The sequence below is a fragment of the Artemia sp. Qi Xiang Cuo genome, chromosome 13 (assembly GCF_049724085.1).
Source record: "Artemia sp. Qi Xiang Cuo chromosome 13, ASM4972408v1, whole genome shotgun sequence".
NCBI classification, from domain to species: Eukaryota; Metazoa; Arthropoda; class Branchiopoda; order Anostraca; family Artemiidae; genus Artemia; species Artemia sp. Qi Xiang Cuo.
Genome location: NC_142806.1, coordinates 43,733,925 through 43,754,683, shown reverse-complemented (window position 1 = coordinate 43,754,683; position 20,759 = coordinate 43,733,925). Strand labels below are relative to the sequence as shown.

The following is a 20,759-nucleotide window of genomic DNA, read 5'->3' as shown; positions in this document are numbered from 1 at the left end:
TATATAAAGAGTGTATAAATATTATACGTTGATGTCCAATATGTTGTTACATCTTTCCCTTTTTCTTCTTGTGAGGAAATTGCATTTGCTTCGCTTCGTCCAGGACAATGGTTGAACTAAAATTATTCTAAAAGTAAATAAAAAGTAAATATTCAATTTTGTCTTCCTAATGTGGTAGGACTTATGCGAAGTTCTCAGCCAAATCCTTATGAGCTCATGCAGATATTTTTAATCTACGGGTTGTTTTTGTTTGTTGTTTCGCAGCATCCGAAATCAAACCCCTGCTCTTGTGTTTCTAAGCACAGATAAATCGTCTCTTTGATTACTTTAAGTTTAAAATTGAGCACATCTTTAATAAAAGGAAGATATATTAATTGACCTCTACAAACAGCTGAGTGCTATATTCTTATTTGGGCCCTTTCAAACTTTATTTAAAATTTTTTTCAAATTATAATTGAATACTCGAAAGAGTATTTAAAGGTGCCAAAAGGACTAGTAACAATTGAAAGCTTGAAAAATCAAAGGCAAATACATTCTACAATGAAAGAAAAAAAAATCTGTACCCGTTCTCTATTTTTTTTTTTTTAAATTACGAGTTATGAAAATTTCGAACCTTTCGAATTTTCTGAACTCATCTTGTTTATTTGATATTGAGAAATCACATATAACGAACAATTTCAAATTGTTGTGTCGCCACATTGCAGCTAGTCGATTTATAAAGTTCCAGAAAGCCGTAAAGCCTATAATTAACCGATATTCTATAGCCTATTGGTAGTGAATTTTCAACTTCGAAAATTTTCCTAAGCATGTCTGCCGGATATGTAACAATGAAAGGGAAACTTTTATTTTCTGCTTGAAAAATAGAAAGGATTACTGTTTTTATTTTCTTTACTAACCTTTTTATTTGAATTGAACCTTTTGTTACTTCCTTGTTTATCTTTTTAAGTTGTCTTATATTTTCTAACCGTCGTTTATAAGTTTTCAACTGGTGTAACAAAAAGACGTTTTTTTTATAATTCCGACAACACTAGATAGGGTCCCCTATAAGAATTTTTTTTTTTTTTTTTTTTTTATGACTTTTCTTGAATTACTCTTCTTTTTTTTCTTCTTTTTTTATACATATTTGTCGGCTGACAAATACCTCTTGAACGAGATTATATACTCATTCATCTTCAGAACAAAAATCCTCTCAATTATCCGTGCTAGTGACTCCTGTTTCAAAGTCCTAGTCTTTCCGTGCTAGTGACCTTCATAGTCCTAGTCTTGTCGGTGCTAGTGACTCATGTTTCATAGTCCTAGTCTTTCCGTGCTAGTGACCTTCATAGTACAAGTCTTGTCCGTGCTAGTGACTCCTGTTTCATAGTCCTAGTCTTTCCATGCTAGTGACCTTCATAGTCCTAGTTTTGTCCGTGCTAGTGACTCCTGTTTCATAGTCCTAGTCTTTCCGTGCTAGTGACCTTCATAGTCCTAGTCTTGTCCGTGCTAGTGACTCCTGTTTCATAGTCCTAGTCTTTCCGTGCTAGTGACTTTCATAGTCCTAGTCTTGTTCGTGTTAGTGACTCCTGGTCACACTAAATCTACTACTAACGGTTAACCTATATCTACAAAACTACGGAATCTGGGCCTGTGCCTTCCGGTGGTTCCCTAACCATTACTCGGAGGCCGCAGTACCTTCGGCAATATTGCCTTAAAAGTTTTCTTGGGGTTGGTGTATAGGTGTTGGAGCTAAACAATATTTTGCTTTGTGGCCTGAATCACCACAGTGGATAGAAGTTGGAGGTTTTTCACATTCCAATTGTCTATGTAGACCCCCACAAGTCCAGCATTTTATGCAAGCATTTTTTCTTTTACTAAATTTATACCTGGAATAATTATCCCTAGTTGGTCTTGACATATCTTTCTTTCCACTGTTCAAAAATTTCTTTGAGTTATTTCTATAATTTCCTGTTTTGAAAGTCTACTCTGGAGTTATCTCTTTGTTCTGCAGGGGAAGTTTTGTCTCCTGAGTTAACCACCGTTGCTCACAAAGACATGTCTGAGGAGTCCCTATACATTCAATCAATCAATTCAAATCTCTTTGTCAGTGCTAATAATTCATCTTTCCCTAAACTCCTTTGTATTTGTTTAAGGGTGATAATCCATGAATGGATTTCATTGGGATATGTCAGTAACGAGATAGGAGGTGCTTGCTCCACAAATAGATTTTGAAGCCTAATAGTGACTGTGGCATCTCCATATTGCCCTTCTAGAGCGTTTATTCTAGACACTGCGTCTTGCAGTGCAATTTCTAACTCTTTGATTTTGTTTTCATTTGTACTCATGATTGTTCTATTCTTATAAACTCTTAGTGTGGGAAACTTTTTGATCCCTCATAGTGTTTTAAGTCGCTAAAATGGGTCTTTTATAAATTGTATGAGAATTTTCTCAGTTCCTTGATTTAAATTTACCCTCAAGTTTAGTATTATAATTACACACACTTGAGGATGATTAATCTATGACCCTATTTAAGTAAATTATAGACGATTCGGATACTAGAACTTGTAGCAAAGATAAAGAAAGGAGAAGAAAGAATCTTAGGAAGATAAAAGGCTGTCTGAACTTCCCTTTAAGGTTAAAATTTTCTTTAATAAACACTTTTTCAAACTTTTCTGTCTTGGATAGGTTTGGAAAACTGAACACACACTTTCTTGTGAGGAACAGAGGACTAAATTTTACCAGATTTTATCAATTTAAGTAATCCTCCCCCACTTAAACGAAAGTTGCACCAAACTTGAGTACCACTGTGACCAGTTGTACCGAACCTGAGTACCGCTGCGACCAGTTGTAAGGTTGCCCCTACTAACAGGGCTAATATATTTGGTAGTGTGATACGAACTGAGACGTTGGGTAAGAAATCGGTACTCAGAATTCAGTGACAACTGATTTTTATTACAAAAGAAGATCAAAAGAAAAATATTCTAATTCTGATTATGTTGAATATTTCTAAACCTCTTCTAGGTCTAAGGTCTAATGATCTACTTGTTCAATCCACCAATGTTTACCAAAAAGAAAAAGATTAAGTTAATTCTAGGCTATCGAATGTTTCTATTTAAAAAGGATACACTTGAATAGCTAGTCAAGGCTTGAGTTCTTGGTTATTAAAATCCTTTAGTTCAAACTATTGTTGAGCTAAGCTAAGAATAAGCGTTCTTGATTTTAATTCAATTTTCATTAACCCAAACCAAGAGATTCTCTTATTATTTCTTGAAAAGGGATGTGTATTCCTTGAACCTTTATTAAGCTTTAACTTTAGCAGGGAAAACTTAATTTAAAATATCTGGACATAAAGGTTTGGAAATTCTTAAGCTGAAAATATTGTTCCCTTTTCCCCTAACCTACCTGTATAAGCATTAAGGTCACCTTTGTATAAACATGCAGTACGGGTTTAACGAAATGAAAGAATGCTTAAAAAGGGAACGGTGTTCCTCTTCGTATAAACGTCTGAAGATTTCAAAAAAAGGGGGGACGTAATGTTTTTGTCCGATAATTCCAATTTCCGGATATAAGGCCTTTATAAAGTCAACCTAAGTTCCAAGAAACTCTAGGCTGAAAAAGGGAAGCACAAATGGCTCTCCTAGCGTTCTCTTCTTGGTTAAGGTTCCTTCCCTCTTTGAACCCTCAGTTATTCAAAGCTTCAATTTTTGGGAAGAAATTTAATTTAGCTTAATTTAACCTTAAAAATGCTGTTTTGTCCAAATGGCTCAAGCCTTTTCTAAGTGGAAATACTACCGAACTATAAACCCAAAATCACCAACTTTATAGTAAATGTTAGATTTCAGCACTAGTTGTTATTATTTTCTCCCATATACGTATTAAAGTTATCTCCAAATGACAGAAATGCTTAGAAGTTTTTTCCTTATTTTAATTTTATCTTCAAACTTTTGTCTCCAAGGGGAATTCAGACAGACAGTGGCAGTTTATCGTAATTACAAAGTAAAACACTTACTCCTTGTTTGATGCAAAAAAGACTACCCAGTTTTCGTCCCCGAATCCCTATTTTAAGTTTTTTCTTATTTTGTTATTCTTTTCTCTCATTGGCTAGAGACCAGTTTTGATGTAATCCTAATAATAAGTCTTTGTTCAAAAGATTAGTTTCCGCTTTCTCTATTAAAAACCCTGTTTTGTCATGTGATACAAATCGCGTAATATCTCTTTGTCGTTGACCCCTCGAGTTTGGCAGCGGTCCGGTATTTGTATTTGCATTTTATGGTCCTTACGCAAAGAGAAGTTATTTTCAAATTCAAGCTAATTTGAAACTGTCGCTATATTTCTGATCTATGAAGCGAAAGGGAATTGAAAGCTTTACGAAAATTGAGTTACCAAATTTACACAAAATAAGGCCTCCTTACATACTATTAAAATTTGCTGGAGAAATTCGTCCCAAATATAAGTGGCATGCAAATTCTTGATTCTTAAAGAAAATACCAATAAAAAGTTACAACTGTTCCATTTTCATAACTAGCAAACAACAATAATTTATAGAAAAGACTAAACGAAACTAATTTTAAGAACCTTTTCCAACAAAAGAAGTTTTCCACAGAAATGCAAAAAGCCACAGTAAATCAAAGACTGAAATCAAAATACATTTTCAAATTTTGCAGGTATATTTAAAATTTTGATTTAAGGAGACCAAGTGGAGCTAATCAGGGACAATGAGTGTTGAAGAGTAATATGGTTTTAATGATTATTAATGCGAAATTTTCTTCTTTTTTGTTGTTGATCTGCTTAAAATTTCAGGCTACATATGCCTCAACTGAAATTTAAGAACCAAAGGAACCTCAGATGGAAATAAATCTCGTTGCGTTGATTTCTTGTGTCCTGTTTTTATTTTTTAAGCAATATATAGCCTAAGTACTCTTTTTTATAAATAAGCACAAATGGCATTTATTTAAACAAACCAGTCGTTAAAAACATAAAACAATAAAATTCTTATAACAAAATGATCTATCAATATTTTTATGGCGCAAAGATGGCCAAATACTTCAGCACCATAAAAGGCAAGACAATATACAGATTTCCAATCCATTTATTTAAGCAATATTTACCCACGAAGAAATTATTATAGCTCTGACAATCTTGAGAAAAAAAGCTAGCAAAGTTGGCCATAAAATCAACTGGAGCAAAATGAAAATCGTGTTTGTTGATTCGAAACCTTCTCAACGATCCCCTCCTGCAGACGAACTATGTCAAAACCAAATAGCAGATGGGGATAACTTCACGTACCAAGGCTAAATTATGCTAATTGATAGTTCAGTGGAGAGTGAAGTTAACACACGAATCGCCAAGGGATGTTCCATCTTAGGAGGACTCGACAAAATATGGCACAACCTTGTTGTTAACCACCTCACAGAGTTTGCAGAACTCGATTCATCTCTAGGCCCAATCCTACTATACGGCACAGAAACATGGCCAACAACCATCACGACCTTGAAGAAGCTGGATGTGACTCAAACAAAAGAACTTCAAAAGATAGAGGCACTCCTCTGGTTTGCCTTTATCAGCAAATTCCGTTGACCCGTTTCGAAAGAGATTTCATTTTCCCAGCAAGTAGCGCAGCGTATACTGAAATCGTACGGAAATCCCTTCCGAATGCCAAAAGATATACCTGTCGCATTGCCTACAATTTCAACTTCGTGGCCACTGCGTGGAAACAACCCTATGGTTGTCCAAGAATGAGATCGTCTGATAACCTGCACCATTTGTAAACACAACCGCGGTTACACAACACCAGGTGTCTTGGATGAGGATGGTTTCTGCTTCCTTAACGCTGGTGACGAGTCAGCAGTAGAATTAAGTAGGTGTGTAAATTAAGTATCCATCCAAAGTTCTATATTAAAACTAAGATTATAATTTGTTGTAAAATTTTGTCCAGAATAAAAATAGCAACCCAAAATTTCAATTTTTAAAAGCTAAGCAGAAAAAGAAGTAAAACTTTACATGTATTTCTTTTACAAGTCAATAAAAAAAAATCAATGTTAATTAAAACCGAGCTAAAATTAACTTAAGGAAAATTATAAAAAAGAAATCAAAGAAAATCAAAGAGGTACAATAAACCAAAGACCAACAGATATAAAGTCAAATAATAATTCAAACTTAAAACGTAAGAAAATTACTATGAATCATAAACACGACCTCTAACAAACAGATATTACAATGAATATCCAAATCAAACTTAGACGACCAGAGATTATCTCAAACAGTAGTAGGGTTGATACCTCTAAGCCTTCTAAAGACCAGAACGTCCTTGCGCTCTACCGAAAACCCAAAAGATTTCGAACTCATATCTGCTAGAGATCACTTATTGATTTAATAAGTTTTACGAGCTAATTTGTCTGGCTATATGGCTGATTTACAACGAAATGTGTGTCTTTAAAATTAGAACTTTCCAGATATTAATTTTATAAATGAGCAAGAATCTTATTATGCCTTTATTATGTTTTTTTAAGTGCCTGGTTGTTTTTATAAAATACACTTCAATTTCAACCATTTTTGCAAGTGATAAAGAGAAACATACGGCACTTTGCAGAAAACAGGAAACCACTGTGTATATTTAGAACTAAATAAGATGAAGAACAAAAAATTAGACAATTCCATCGAAGGTACTGACTTTAAGTAAGTACCTTGGATCAGTACCTTCGGAGGCTATAAATATTAACTTGGTGTCAATTCTGTCATCTCACTTCAGATTGAATAAAGGAAAAAGTAATAAAAGACAGTGGAAAAGGTGTTTTAGCTTGATTAATGTTGAGAGGCGGAATTTCGTCTTTTTTTTCTTCTTTTTTCCTTTTTTTTAATTAACCGCGATCAAACCTTTAAGACAAAAATACCTGTTGAAAAATAACAGATGAAAAATGGACGCAGTGATTCAATTTGTAGGTAAAATTTTTACGTTTTGCTAAGAATTACAAGACGGATTAGAGGCCAGAATCAGTTTCTTAGAAATATTCACTCTAATTTACCACATTGTTTCCTAATAATATTTGATTTTTTTACTTGGTTTTTCTTTGGTTTTCTAAACAAAAAGGAAAATTTTTAAAAATCCCTATTTTCGGTAACCATAAGTCATATTCCTACTTATATAAGATTCGTTCATTTGATTATTTCTAGTAAATAGTTATTTTTCGGCCGAGGAATAAAATTCATTAGCTTCTTGAAGCTCCTAAACTCAAATCTATTCTAATGAAAATACGAGAAATTAAAACACATCCTCCGCAATTTAGAAGCTGGTGATAATTCAGCATGAATCTACAGCTGAAATTTATCAAATATTTCCCCTGTGAAAATTTTATGCTATTCTTTCTTCTTGTAACTACTTAAATATAGCTTTTATTGAAAAACAGACAAACAAGAACAGAGGAAGGTGTAAAATTCTCATATTGTAAAATAAGAAAAAAAAACTAAAAAAACTTGAAACTTGAAACCTCAAACACCGGTATGACGTAACATTGCAGAAATACGATTGAGCATGAAAGTGACAAATTTAGATAGCACTTTCTAAAGCTTTGTGTAACAACCTCTAAATTGCACAACCTCAGACGCACAACTTTAAAGATTTTGCTAAATGCCACACCCTTTAAATTGCTCAGTTAGTCCCAGTAACTAAAATTTTAAATCTGTAGAGGTCTTCGAGTAGATATTTGACTTATTGCTCATACTTTTAAAAACATTTGTAGGATTAAAATTCAAATATAGAACTGTTTATTCCATGACACTACATATACGAATATTCTTATATTTAAAAAGGAAGCATACCATTTCTTAATGAAGACAAAAAATATTTTGAAAAAAATCAAAGGAGGGGGTATTTGCCCTCATCTTCTCTGCCTCCTCCAATTGGCGCCTCTTTATTTTTTAACTTTTTATAAGTATTGGTAATTTCAAGTTCATTTTGAAGAAAGTATTATACATAAAATGACATAAAAATCAATTACGTTCTTAAGTCTAATTTTATATCAAATTTTTCAACCCTCTGCGTCCGTGTTGTCTTAAGGTTTAAAACAAAATTACTTATAACAGCTGCATTTTTTTTTTTTTTGTTCTCTTTGGAATAAATATTTAAAATCTAAGTATTTACATTATGTTCGTTTAAATGGCTTGATTTATGCAGTCTTCTCCAATTACTCGTCATGATTGTGCTTATACTAATAATTCAAGTTCTATTTCGACTGAAGATTCACTTTACTGGTTTGTAGTTAAAATCATAAACGTCAAAATTTCTTTTTTGCCATTTTTCTGCAACAAGAGATATTAGGCCTAAAAACTGTCATCACTTACAAAAGGATTGCCTACTGTATCTTCTAAAAGCTGATTAACATATTTACTAAGCTCAAAACCCTTTTCCTTTTTTGATTCTGTTTGGGATAAAGAAAGATTACCCTCACTTCCACTGGACAATTGCTCACAATCATTTTTTTCTGCACTAAATGGATCATCACAAGTAACAACAAAGGAAAGACTTCCAGGTATTTCTTGGCTTGTTTCGTTTTTTGAATGATTTCTAAGAATCGTGTGATTGGGACCACTTGGTTGACTAGAAAATTCGTCAAATCCTGGGAAAAACGTTTTGGGTGGGACAGCAACTCCTATTAAAAACATAAATTTCATTACATGGTTGTCAAGTTTCAAACATATAGAGGTTTCATTATTGAATATCTCTACTAATTTGTCAGGAAAACTGGCAGTTTTCAAGATTAGGTGCACCAAGGTTTAAATGATACATCATAATCATAACATATATCGAAAAGGATAATAAAAGCGATGCTTCTTTGAATCACCTTTTTGACACAAGACAACGCAGCTTCCGAGGTCTTGAGATGGAAAGTACGAATTTTAAGTAAACTAAGAGGAACTGGAAATATTTTGAGGTTTATTAGCTGCATGATTTGATTTGACTATACCCAGATAAAAACGCTTTCATTTCAAAAATTTTTTTTGAAAGAGTTTACTTTAAAGCCACGACTTTGGAGGGAAAAGGATGATCATAAAATTTTGCGGGCGGATAGAGAAAAAAGGGCACGTGTGGATATTTTACGAGTGTTTCCAATTGACGAAGCAGAGACAAATCCTACGTTGATAATTATCTACTTCAAAATCTTAAATTTTGCAGGGTCTGCTACTGCTTGTCACTATACTGTATATGCTCCTTGTTCACCTAACTCTGTTCAGAGCTCTACTCTTCAGATCCTTCCAGGAAGGAATTAGGCTGCTGTTTCATTTAGCTCATTTTACCTCTTGCGAGTTGTGATTTTATTTCGAGCTCACAGGGGGTTTCCGAAAAAGGGGTTTCCAGGGGGTTGTTCATCCGTTCAATTTATTTTTATCCTCTTAACCTTCAATTCTTAGGACCAAAGTCAATTGGACTGATTTTATTGTGTAGTCTATTGGTTGACATAAGGTGATTCAATCGATTATTTAAACATAAGTAGAGTAGTACGTACCATATTGCTTGCCTGTACAGGAATTAACAAGTTATTTGCTTGCCTTACGTTCCTTGGCACCTTTCAAGAGCATGTAGCTATGGATTCTAGCAGACTATGTTCCTTCCTGTGCTATTTGGGACCTTTACGTTCCTTAGCATCTTTCCAAGGCAGATTACCAGACTGGTTATTGCTATTGCTTGCCTGTATAGGAATTCCCATACTATTTGCTTGATGCTCTACACCTTTTCAAAGAGAGTCAGAACTCCCTCAAACAGTTTGACGTGTTTGGGGAGATTACATTCCTTGACACCTTTCCAGAGCATGTACTTGACGATGGAGAAAAAGGGTTAAAGTGATTAGCAATTACGAGCGGGGATTCCCCGCTGGTTCCTGAATTGCCTTACGTTCCTTGACACCTTTCCAGAGCATGTACTTGACGATGGAGAAAAAGGGTTAAAGTGATTAGCAATTACGAGCGGGGATTCCCCGCTGGTTCCTGAATTGCCTTACGTTCCATGGTACCTTTCCAGAGCATGTACTTGACGATGTAGAAAAAGGGTTAAAGTGATTAGCAGTTACGAGCAGGGATCCCCCACTGGTTCCTGAATTGCCTTATGTTCCTTGGTACCTTTCCAGAGCATGTACTTGACGATAGAGAAAAAGGGTTAAAGTGATTAGCAGTTAAGGTAACCTCAATGGCGTTTGAAAAGTGTTGTCAGTTTAAAATAGGGTCCAACGTTATAGTACACTAAAAAGTTGATACTAAGAGAGATGTAGATGGCAAGAAAAGAATTTTAATAAGGAAATTCAGAACAAACCATAGAAATCCTTACAGATTAAGTAGTGAGGTATACATGAGTATGAGCCATCATGGATCATAAGCACCAACGACCCTAACCACCAGGGACATCAACCCTCCATAGGTCCCCTATCCTCAAACTCGAGGGGTGCCCGCTCCCCCCAACTTTTTGGGCCCCCTCCCCCCATTTTTTTTTGGCAATTGACATTTTTTCTGATAACAAGTATCATTCATTACGATAGTAGCTTTCAAATGTGAAACTTACGTCCATTTTTGGATCGCAAAATTTACTTGGTGTTCATTCAAAAAGCAAGGATTTTTGTTAAATAAATAATTCTTGTACCTTTTAAAATAGCTTTACGGGGTGTGAGAGAGTCTGTTGTTTTATTGTGTGTTATTTTTTCTTTACTTGGTAGCCATTCAAAAAGCAAGGATTTTTGTTAAATAAATGATTCTTATACCTTTTAAAATAGCTTTACGGGGTTTGAGAGACTCTGTTATTTTATTCTGTGTGATTTTTTCTTTACTTGATGGACATTCAAAAAGTGAGGATTTTTGTTAAATAAATAATTCTTATACCTTTTAAAATAGCTTTACGGGGGTTTGAGAGACTCTGTTGTTTTATTCTGTGTGTGTTTTTCTTTACTTTGTGGTCATTCAAAAAGCGAGGATTTTTGTTAAATAAATAATTCTTATACCTTTCAAAATAGCTTTACGGGGTTTGAGAGACTCTGTTGTTTTATTCTGTGTGATTTTTTCTTCACTTGGTTGTCATTCAAAAAGTGAGGATTTTTGTTAAATAAATAATTCTTATACCTTTTAAAATAGCTTTACGGGGTTTGAGAGACTCTGTTGTTTTATTCTGTGTGATTTTTTCTTTACTTGGTGGTCATTCAAAAAGCGAAGATTTTTGTTAAATAAATAATTCTTATACCTTTTAAAATAGCTTTAGGGGGGTTTGAGAGACTCTGTTGTTTTATTCTGTGTGTTTTTTATTTACTTGGTGGTCATTCAAAAAGCGAGGATTTCTGTTAAATAAATAATTCTTATACCTTTTAAAATAGCTTTACGGGGATTGAGAGACTCTGTTGTCTTATTCCGTGTGATTTTTTCTTTACTTGGCGGTCATTCAAAAAGCGAGGATTTCTGTTAAATAAATAATTCTTGTACCTTCTAAATAGGTTTGCGGGGATCTGGAGACTCTGTTTTCTTATTCTGTGTGATTTTTTCTTTACTTGATGGTCATTCAAAAAGCGAGTATTTTTGTTAAATAAATAATTCTTGTACCTTTTAAAATAGCTTTACGGGGTTTCAGAGACTCTGTTGTCTTATTCTGTGTGATTTTTTCTTTACTTGGTTGTAATTCAAAAAAGCGAGGATTTATGTTAAACAAATAATTCTTTTAACTTTTAAAATAGATTTACGTGGTTTGAGAGACTCTGTTTTATTATTCTATGAGATTTTTTCTTTAATGGTTGGTAATTCAAAAATCTAGGATATCTGTTAAATAAATAATAATTGTACCTTTTAAAATAGTTTTACGGGGGTTGAGAGACTCTCTTGTTTTATTCTTTCTGATTTTTTCTTTAATTGATGGTCATTCAAAAAGCGAGGATTTTTGTTAAATTAATAATTATCGTACATTTTAAAATAGATTTACTGGTTTTGATAGAATCGGGGGTATTATTAAGTTTTATTTTTTATTTACTTGATGGTAATTAAAAAATACAGTATTTTTTTTAAATAAATAATTATTGTAAATTTTAAAATATCATTAAGGGGTTTGAGAGACTCTGTTATTTTATTCTGTTTTATTTTTCTTTACTTGGTGGTCATTCAAAAAGCGAGCATTTTTGTTAAATAAATAATTCTTATACCTTTTAAAATAGCTTTACGGGGGTTTGAGAGACTCTGTTGTTTTATTCTGTGTCTTTTTTCTTTACCTGGTGGTCATTCAAAAAGGGAGGATTTCTGTTAAATAAATAATTCTTATACCTTTTAAAATAGCTTTGAGGGCTTTGAGATAATCTGTAGTTTTTTTCTGGGTGATTTCTCTTTACCTGATGCTCATCCAAAAAGCAAGGAGTTATGTTAAATAATTAATTATTGTGCCCTTGAAAAGAGCTTTAAAGGGTTTTAGAGACACTGTATTCTTATTACCTTTATTTTTTTCTTTACTTGTTTGTCATTCAAAAAGCTAGGATTTTTGTTAAATAAATAATTTTTATACCTTTTAAAATAGCTTTAAGGGGTTTGAGAGACTCTGTTGTTTTATTCTGTGTGTTTTTTCTTTACTTGGTGGTCATTCAAAAAGCGAGGATTTCTGTTAAATAAATAATTCTTATACCTTTTAAATTAGCTTTACGGGGTTTGAGAGACTCTGTTGTCTTATTCCGTGTGATTTTTTCTTTACTTGGTGGTCATTCAAAAAGCGAGGATTTCTGTTAAATAAATAATTCTTGTACCTTTTAAAATAGCTTTACGGGGTTTGAGAGACTCTGTTGTTTTATTCTGTGTGATTTTTTCTTTACTTGATGATCATTCAAAAAGCGAGTATTTTTGTTAAATAAATAATTCTTATACCTTTTAAAATAGCTTTACGGGGTTTCAGAGACTCTGTTGTCTTATTCTGTGTGATTTTTTCTTTACTTGGTGGTCAATCAAAAAAGCGAGGATTTCTGTTAAATAAATAATTCTTATACCTTTTAAAATAGCTTTACGGGGTTTGAGAGACTCTGTTGTCTTATTCCGTGTGATTTTGTATTTACTTGATGGTCATTCAAAAAGCGAGGATTTATGTTAAATAATTAATTCTTGTATCTTTTAAAATAGCTTTACGGGGTTCGAGAGACTCTGTTGTATTATTCTGTGTGATTTTTTCTTTACTTGATGGTCATTCAAAAAGCCAGGATTTTTGTTTAATTAATAATTCTTATAACTATTAAAATAGCTTTACGGGGTTTGAGAGACTCTGTTGTGTTATTCTGTGTGATTTTTTATTTACTTGGTTGTAATACAAAAAGCTAGTATTTTCTTTAAATAAATAATTCCTATAACTTTTAAAATAGCTTTACGGGGTTTGAGAGACTCTGTTATTTTATTCTTTGTGATTTTTTCTTTACTTGATGGTCATTCAAAAATCGAGCACTTTCCTTAAATAAATAATTCTTATACCTTTGAAAAGAGCTTTACGGGGGTTTAAGACAATCGGCTTTTTTTTTCTTTGTGTTTTTTTCTTTACCTTGTGGAAATTCAAAAACTGAGGAGGTTTGTTAAATAAAAAATTATTATAACTTTTAAAATAGATTTAAGGGGTTTGAGAGACTCTGTTTTCTTATTCTGTGTTTTTTCTTTACTTGGTGGTCATTAAAAAAGCGAGGATTTCTGTTAAATAAATAATTCTTATACCTTTTAAAATAGCTTTAAGGGGTTTGATAGACTCTGGTGTGTTATTCTGTGTGATTTTTTATTTACTCGGTGGTCATTCAAAAAAAGCGAGGATTTCTGTTAAATAAATAATTCTTGTCTCTTTTAAAATAGCTTTACGGGGTTTGAGAGACTCTTTTGTTTTATTCTGTGTGATTTTTTCTTTACTTGGTGGTAATATAAAAAGCGAGGATTTCTGTTAAATAAATAATTCTTGTACCTTTTAAAATAGCTTTACGGGGTTTGAGAGACTCTGTTGTTTTATTCTGTCTGATTTTTTCTTTACTTGTTGGTCATTCAAAAAGCGAGGATTTTTGTTAAATAGATAATTATTATACCTTTTAAAATAGCTTTACGGGGTTTGAGAGACTCTGTTGTTTTATTCTGTGTGATTTCTTCTTAACTTGATGGTCATTCAGAAAGCGAGGATTTTTGTTAAATAAATAATTCGTATACCTTTTAAAATAGCGTTACGGGGGTTTGAGAGACTATGTTGTTTTATTCTGTTTGTTTTTTTCTTTACCTGGTGGTCATTGAAAAACCGAGGATTTCTGTTAAATAAATAATTCTTATACCTTTTAAAATAGCTTTACGGGGTTTGAGAGACTCTATTGTTTTACTCTGTGTGTTTTTTCTTTACTTGGTGGTCATTCAAAAAGCGAGGATTTCTATAAAATAAATAATTCTTATACCTTTTAAAATAGCTTTACGGGGTTTGAGAGACTCTGTTGTTTTATTCTGTGTGATTTTTTTTACTTGGTGCTCATACAAAAAGCGAGGATTTCTGTTAAATAAATAGTAAGTGAGTAAGTAGGTAACAAACTCTTTTTTGAATTCACCTCTTGGATACACAATACAGAAATTTATTTCAGGAAATTATGAAAAAAAAATTAGACGGGGTTACGAAATCCTCGCTTTTTGAATGAGCACCAATTAAAAAAAATCACACAGAGTAAAACAACAGAGTCTCTCAAACCCCGTAAAGCTATTTTAAAATTTAAAAAAATTATTTATTTAATAGAAATCCTCTCTTTTTGAATGACCACCAAGTAAAGAAAAAATCAGACAGAATGAAAAAACAGAGTCTCTCAAACCCCCGTAAAGCTATTTAAAAAGGTATAAAAATTATTTATTTAACAAAAATACTCGCTTTTTGAATGACCATCAAGTAAAGAAAAAATCACACAGAATAAAACAACAGAGTCTCTCAAACCCCATAAAGCTATTTTAAAAGGTATATGAATTATTTATTTAGCAAAAATCCTTGCTTTTTGAATGACCATCAAGTAAAAAAAAAATCACACAGAATAAAACAACAGAGTCTCTCAAACCCCGTAAAGATATTTTAAAAGGTATAAGAATTATTTATTTAACAAAAATACTCGCTTTTTGAATGACCATCAAGTAAATAAAAAATCACACAGAATAAAACAGCAGAGTCTCTCAAAACCCGTAAAGCTATTTTAAAAGGTACAAGCGTTATATATTTAACAGAAATCCTCGCTTTTTGAATGGCCATCAAGTAAAAAAAATCACACGGAATAAGACAACAGACTCTCTTAAACCCCTTAAAGCTATTTTAAAAGGTATATGAATTATTTATTTAACAAAAATCCTTGCTTTTTGAATGACCATCAAGTAAAGATAAAATCACATGGAATAATATAACAGAGTCTCTCAAACCCCTTAAATCTATTTTAAAAGGTAAAAGAATTATTTATTTAACAAAAATCCTCACTTTTTGAATAACCATCAAGTAAAGAAAAAATCACACAGAATAAAACAACGGAGTCTCTCAAACCCCGTAAAGCTATTTTAAAAGGTACAAAAATTATTTATTTAACAAAAATCCTCGCTTTTTGAATGACCACCAAGTAAAGAAAAAATCACTCAGAATAAAACAACAGAGTCTCTCAAACCCCGTAAAGCTATTTTAAAAGTTAAAAAAATTATTTATTTAATACAACTCCTCGCTTTTTGAATGACCCACAAGTAAATTAAAAATCACACTGACTAATACAACAGAGTCTCTAAAACCCCGTAAAGCTATTTTAAAATATATTATAATTTATTTAACAGAAATCATTGATTATTGAATTACAACCAAGTAAAGAAAAAATCACACGTAATAAGACAACAGAGTCTCTTAAACCCCGTAAAGATATTTCAAAAGGTACAAGAATGATTTATTTTGAACACATCCTCACTTTTTTTGAATGACAATCGAGTAAAGAAAAAATCACAAGAAATAAAATAACATAGTCTCTCAAACACCGAAAAGCTATGTTAAAATGTACAAGAACTATTTATTTAACAAAAATCGTCTCTTTTTGAATGGTCACCAAGTAAAGAAAAAATCACACAGAATAAAACAACAGAGTCTCTTAAACCCCCTAAAGCTAAGTTAAAATTTATAAAAATTATTTATTTAACAGAAATCCTCGCTTTTTTAATGATCACCAAGTAAAGAAAACACACAGAATAAAACAACAGAGTCTCTCAAACCCCGTAAAGCTATTTTAAAAGGTATAAGAATTATTTGTTTAACAGAAATCCTCGCTTTTTGAATGACCACCAACTAAAGAAAAAAAACAGAGAATAAAACAACAGAGTCTCTCGCAACCCCGTAAAGCTATTTTAAAAGGTATAAGAATTATTTATTTAACAGAAATCCTCGCTTTTTTTGAATGACCACCAAGTAAATAAAAAACACACATAATAAAACAACAGAGTCTCTAAAACCCAGTAAAGCTATTTTAAAAGGTATAAGAATTATTTATTTAACAGAAATCCTAGCTTTTTGAATGACCACCAATTAAAAAAAAACACAGAATAAAACAAAAGAGTCTCTCAAACCCAGTAAAGCTATTTTAAAATGTATAAGAATTATTTATTTAACAAAAATCCTCGCTTTTTGAATGACCGTCAAGTAAAGAAAAAATCACACAGAATAAAACAGCAGAGTCTCTCAAAACCCGTAAAGCTATTTTAAAAGGTACAAGCGTTATATATTTAACAGAAATCCTCGCTTTTTGAATGGCCATAAAGTAAAAAAAAATCACACGGAATAAGACAATAGACTCTCTTAAACCCCTTAAAGCTGTTTTAAAAGGTATATGAATTATTTATTTAAAAAAAATCCTTGCTTTTTGAATGACCATCAAGTAAAGATAAAATCACATTGAATAAAATAACAGAGTCTCTCAAACCCCGTAAATCTATTTTAAAAGGTAAAAGAATTATTTATTTAAAAAAAATCCTCACTTTTTGAATAACCATCAAGTAAAGAAAAAATCACACAGAATAAAACAACGGAGTCTCTCAAACCCCGTAAAGCTATTTTAAAAGGTATAAGAATTATTTATTTAACAAAAATCCTCGCTTTTTGAATGACAATCAAGTAAAGAAAAAATCACACAGAATAAAACAACAGAGTCTCTCAAACCCCGTAAAGCTATTTTAAAAGGTACAAAAATTATTTATTTAAAGAAAAATTATTTAAAAAAAAACATTATTTAAAGAAAAAAAACACAGAATAAAACAACAGAGTTTCTCAAACCCCGTAAAGCTATTTTAAAAGGTATAAGAATTATTTGTTTAACAGAAATCCTCACTTTTTGAATGACCACCAAGTAAAGAAAAAACACACAGAATAAAACAACAGAGTCTCTCGCAACCCCGTAAAGCTATTTTAAAAGGTATAAGAATTATTTATTTAACAGAAATCCTCGCTTTTTGAATGACCACCAATTAAATAAAAAACACACAGAATAAAACAACAGAGTCTCTAAAACCCTGTAAAGCTATTTTAAAAGGTATACGAATTATTTATTTAACAGAAATCCTCGCTTTTTGAATGACCACCAAGTAAAAAAAAACACAGAATAAAACAACAGAGTCTCTCAAACCCCGTAAAGCTATTTTAAAAGGTATAAGAATTATTTATTTAAAAGAAATCCTCGCTTTTTGAATGTACACCAAGTAAAGAAAAAACACACAGAATAAAACAACAGAGTCTCTCAAACCCCGTAAAGCTTTTTTAAAAGGTATAAAAATTATTTATTTAACAGAAATCCTCGCTTTTTGAATGACCACCAAGTAAAAAAAAACACACAGAATAAAACAACAGAGTCTCTCAAACCCCGTAAAGCTATTTTAAAAGGTATAAGAATTATTTATTTAACAGAAATCCTCGCTTTTTGAATGACCATCAAGTAAAGAAAAAAAACACAGAATAAAAAAACAGAGTCTCTCAAACCCCGTAAAGCTATTTTAAAAGGTATAAGAATTATTTATTTAACAGAAATCCTTGCTTTTTGAATGGCCACCAGGTAAAGAAAAAATCACACAGAATAAAACAACAGAGTCTCTCAAACCCGTTAAATCTATATTAAAAGTTATAAAAATTATTTATTTAACAGAACTCCTCACTTCTTTAATGATCACCAATTAAAGAAAAACACACAGAATAAAACAACAGAGTCTTTCAAACCCTGTAAATCTATTTTAAAAGGTATAAGAATTATTTATTTAACAGAAATCCTCGCTTTTTGAATGACCACCAAGTAAAGAAAAAACACACAGAATAAAACAACAGAGTTTCTTAAACCCCGTAAAGCTATTTTAAAAGGTATAAGAATTATTTATTTAACAGAAATCCTCACTTTTTGAATGACCACCAAGTAAAGAAAAAACACACATAATAAAACAACAGAGTCTCTCGCACCCCCGTAAAGATATTTTAAAAGGTATAAGAATTATTTATTTAACAGAAATCCTCGCTTTTTGAATTACCACCAAGTAAAAAAAAATCACACAGAATAAAACAACAGAGTCTCTCAAACCCCGTAAAGCTATTTTAAAAGGTATACGAATTATTTATTTAACAGAAATCCTCGCTTTTTGAATGACCACCAAGTAAAAAAAACACACAGAATAAAACAACAGAGTCTCTCAAACCCCATAAAGCTATTTTAAAAGGTATAAGAATTATTTATTTAACAGAAATCCTCGCTTTTTTAATGACCACCAAGTAAAGAAAAAACACACAGAATAAAACAACAGAGTCTCTCAAACCCCTCAAAGCTATTTTAAAAGGTATAAGAATTATTTATTTAACAGAAATCCTCGCTTTTTGAATGACCACCAAGTAAACAAAAAACACACAGAATAAAACAACAGAGTCTCTAAAACCCTTTAAAGCTATTTTAAAAGGTATACGAATTATTTATTTAACAGAAATCCTCGCTTTTTGAATGACCACCAAGTAAAAAAGAACACAGAATAAAACAACAGAGTCTCTCAAACCCCGTAAAGCTATTTTAAAAGGTATAAGAATTATTTATTTAACAGAAATCCTCGCTTTTTGAATGACCACCAAGTAAAGAAAAAACACACAGAATAAAACAACAGAGTCTCTCAAACCCCGTAAAGCTATTTTAAAAGGTATAAGAATTATTTATTTAACAGAAATCCTCGCTTTTTGAATGACCACCAACTAAAAAAAAACACACAGAATAAAACAACAGAGTCTCTCAAACCCCGTAAAGCTATTTTAATAGGTACAAGAATTATTTATTTAACATAAATCCTCGCTTTTTGAATGACCACCAAGTAAAGAAAAAACAGACAGAATAAAACAACAGAGTCTCTCAAACCCCGTAAAGCTATTTTAAAAGGTATAAGAATTATTTATTTAACAGAAATCCTCGCTTTTTGAATGACCACCAAGTAAAGAAAAAAAAAACGTAATAAAACAACAGAGTCTCTCAAACCCGGTAAAGCTATTTTAAAAGGTATAAGAATTATTTATTTAACAGAAATCCTCGCTTTTTGAATGATTACCAAGTAAAGAAAAACACACAGAATAAAACAACAGAGTCTCTCAAACCCTGTAAAGCTATTTTAAAAGGTCTAAGAATTATTTATTTAACAGAAATCCTCCCTTTTTGAATGACCACCAAGTAAAGAAAAAACACACAGAATAAAACAACAGAGTTTCTCAAACCCCGTAAAGCTATTTTAAAAGGTATAAGAATTATTTATTTAACAGAAATCCTCACTTTTTGAATGACCACCAAGTAAAGAAAAAACACACAGAATAAAACAACAGAGTCTCTCGCAACCCCGTAAAGCTATTTTAAAAGGTATAAGAATTATTTATTTAACAAGAATCCTCGCTTTTTGAATGACCACCAAGTAAAGAAAAAACACACAGAATAAAACAACAGAGTCTCTAAAACCCAGTAAAGCTATTTTAAAAGGTATAAGAATTATTTACTTAACAGAAATCCTCGCTTTTTGAATGACCACCAAGTAAAGAAAAATATCACAGAATAAAACAACAGAGTCTCTCAAACCCCGTAAAGCTATTTTCAAAGGTACAAGAATTATTTATTTAACAGAAATCCTCGCTTTTTGAATGACCATCAAGTAAAGAAAAAACACACAGAATAAAACAACAGAGTCTCTCAAACCCCTAAAATATATTTTGAAGGTTACACGATTTAACTTTTGAAAATAAATAATTGCTTTTTGAATTACCATCAGGTAAACAGAAATCAGACGGAATAAGAAAACAGCGGCTCTCAAACACCTTACATCATATTTAAAAGGTTCGAGGATTATCTATTGAACAAAAAACATTCTTTTTTGAATGACCAACAAGTAAAGAAAAAACACACAGAATAAAAAAACAGAGTCTCTCAAACCCCGTAAAGCTATTTTGAAAGGTATAAGAATTATTTATTGAACAGATATCCTCGCTTTTTGAATGACCACCAAGTAAAGAAAAAATCACACAGAATAAAACAACAGAGTCTCTCAAACCCCGTAAAGCTATTTTAAATGGTATAAGAATTATTTATTTAACAGAAATCCTCGCTTTTTGAATGACCGTCAAGTAAAGAAAAATAACACAGAATAAAACAACAGAGTCTCTCAAACCCCGTAAAGCTATTTTAAAATGTATAAGAATTATTTATTTAACAAAAATCCTCGCTTTTTGAATGACCATCAAGTAAAGAAAAAATCACACAGAATAAAACAACAGAGTCTCTCAAACCCCGTAAAGCTAT

The 20,759-nt window shown here is 31.7% G+C and overlaps 1 protein-coding gene across 1 annotated transcript in view; it reads right to left on the bottom strand.

Annotated features, from left to right (window-relative positions):
• Positions 1 to 7,559: 7,559 nt before the first annotated feature.
• The window catches only part of LOC148945321 (uncharacterized), a 120,757-nt gene continuing 107,557 nt past the window's right edge, over positions 7,560 to 20,759 (bottom strand). The window contains exon 13 of the mRNA XM_089099002.1: positions 7,560 to 8,621. Coding sequence (XP_088955128.1) covers positions 8,293 to 8,621 — 329 coding nt within the window. The 3' untranslated portion in view covers positions 7,560 to 8,292. The remainder of the gene's footprint in view (positions 8,622 to 20,759) is intronic.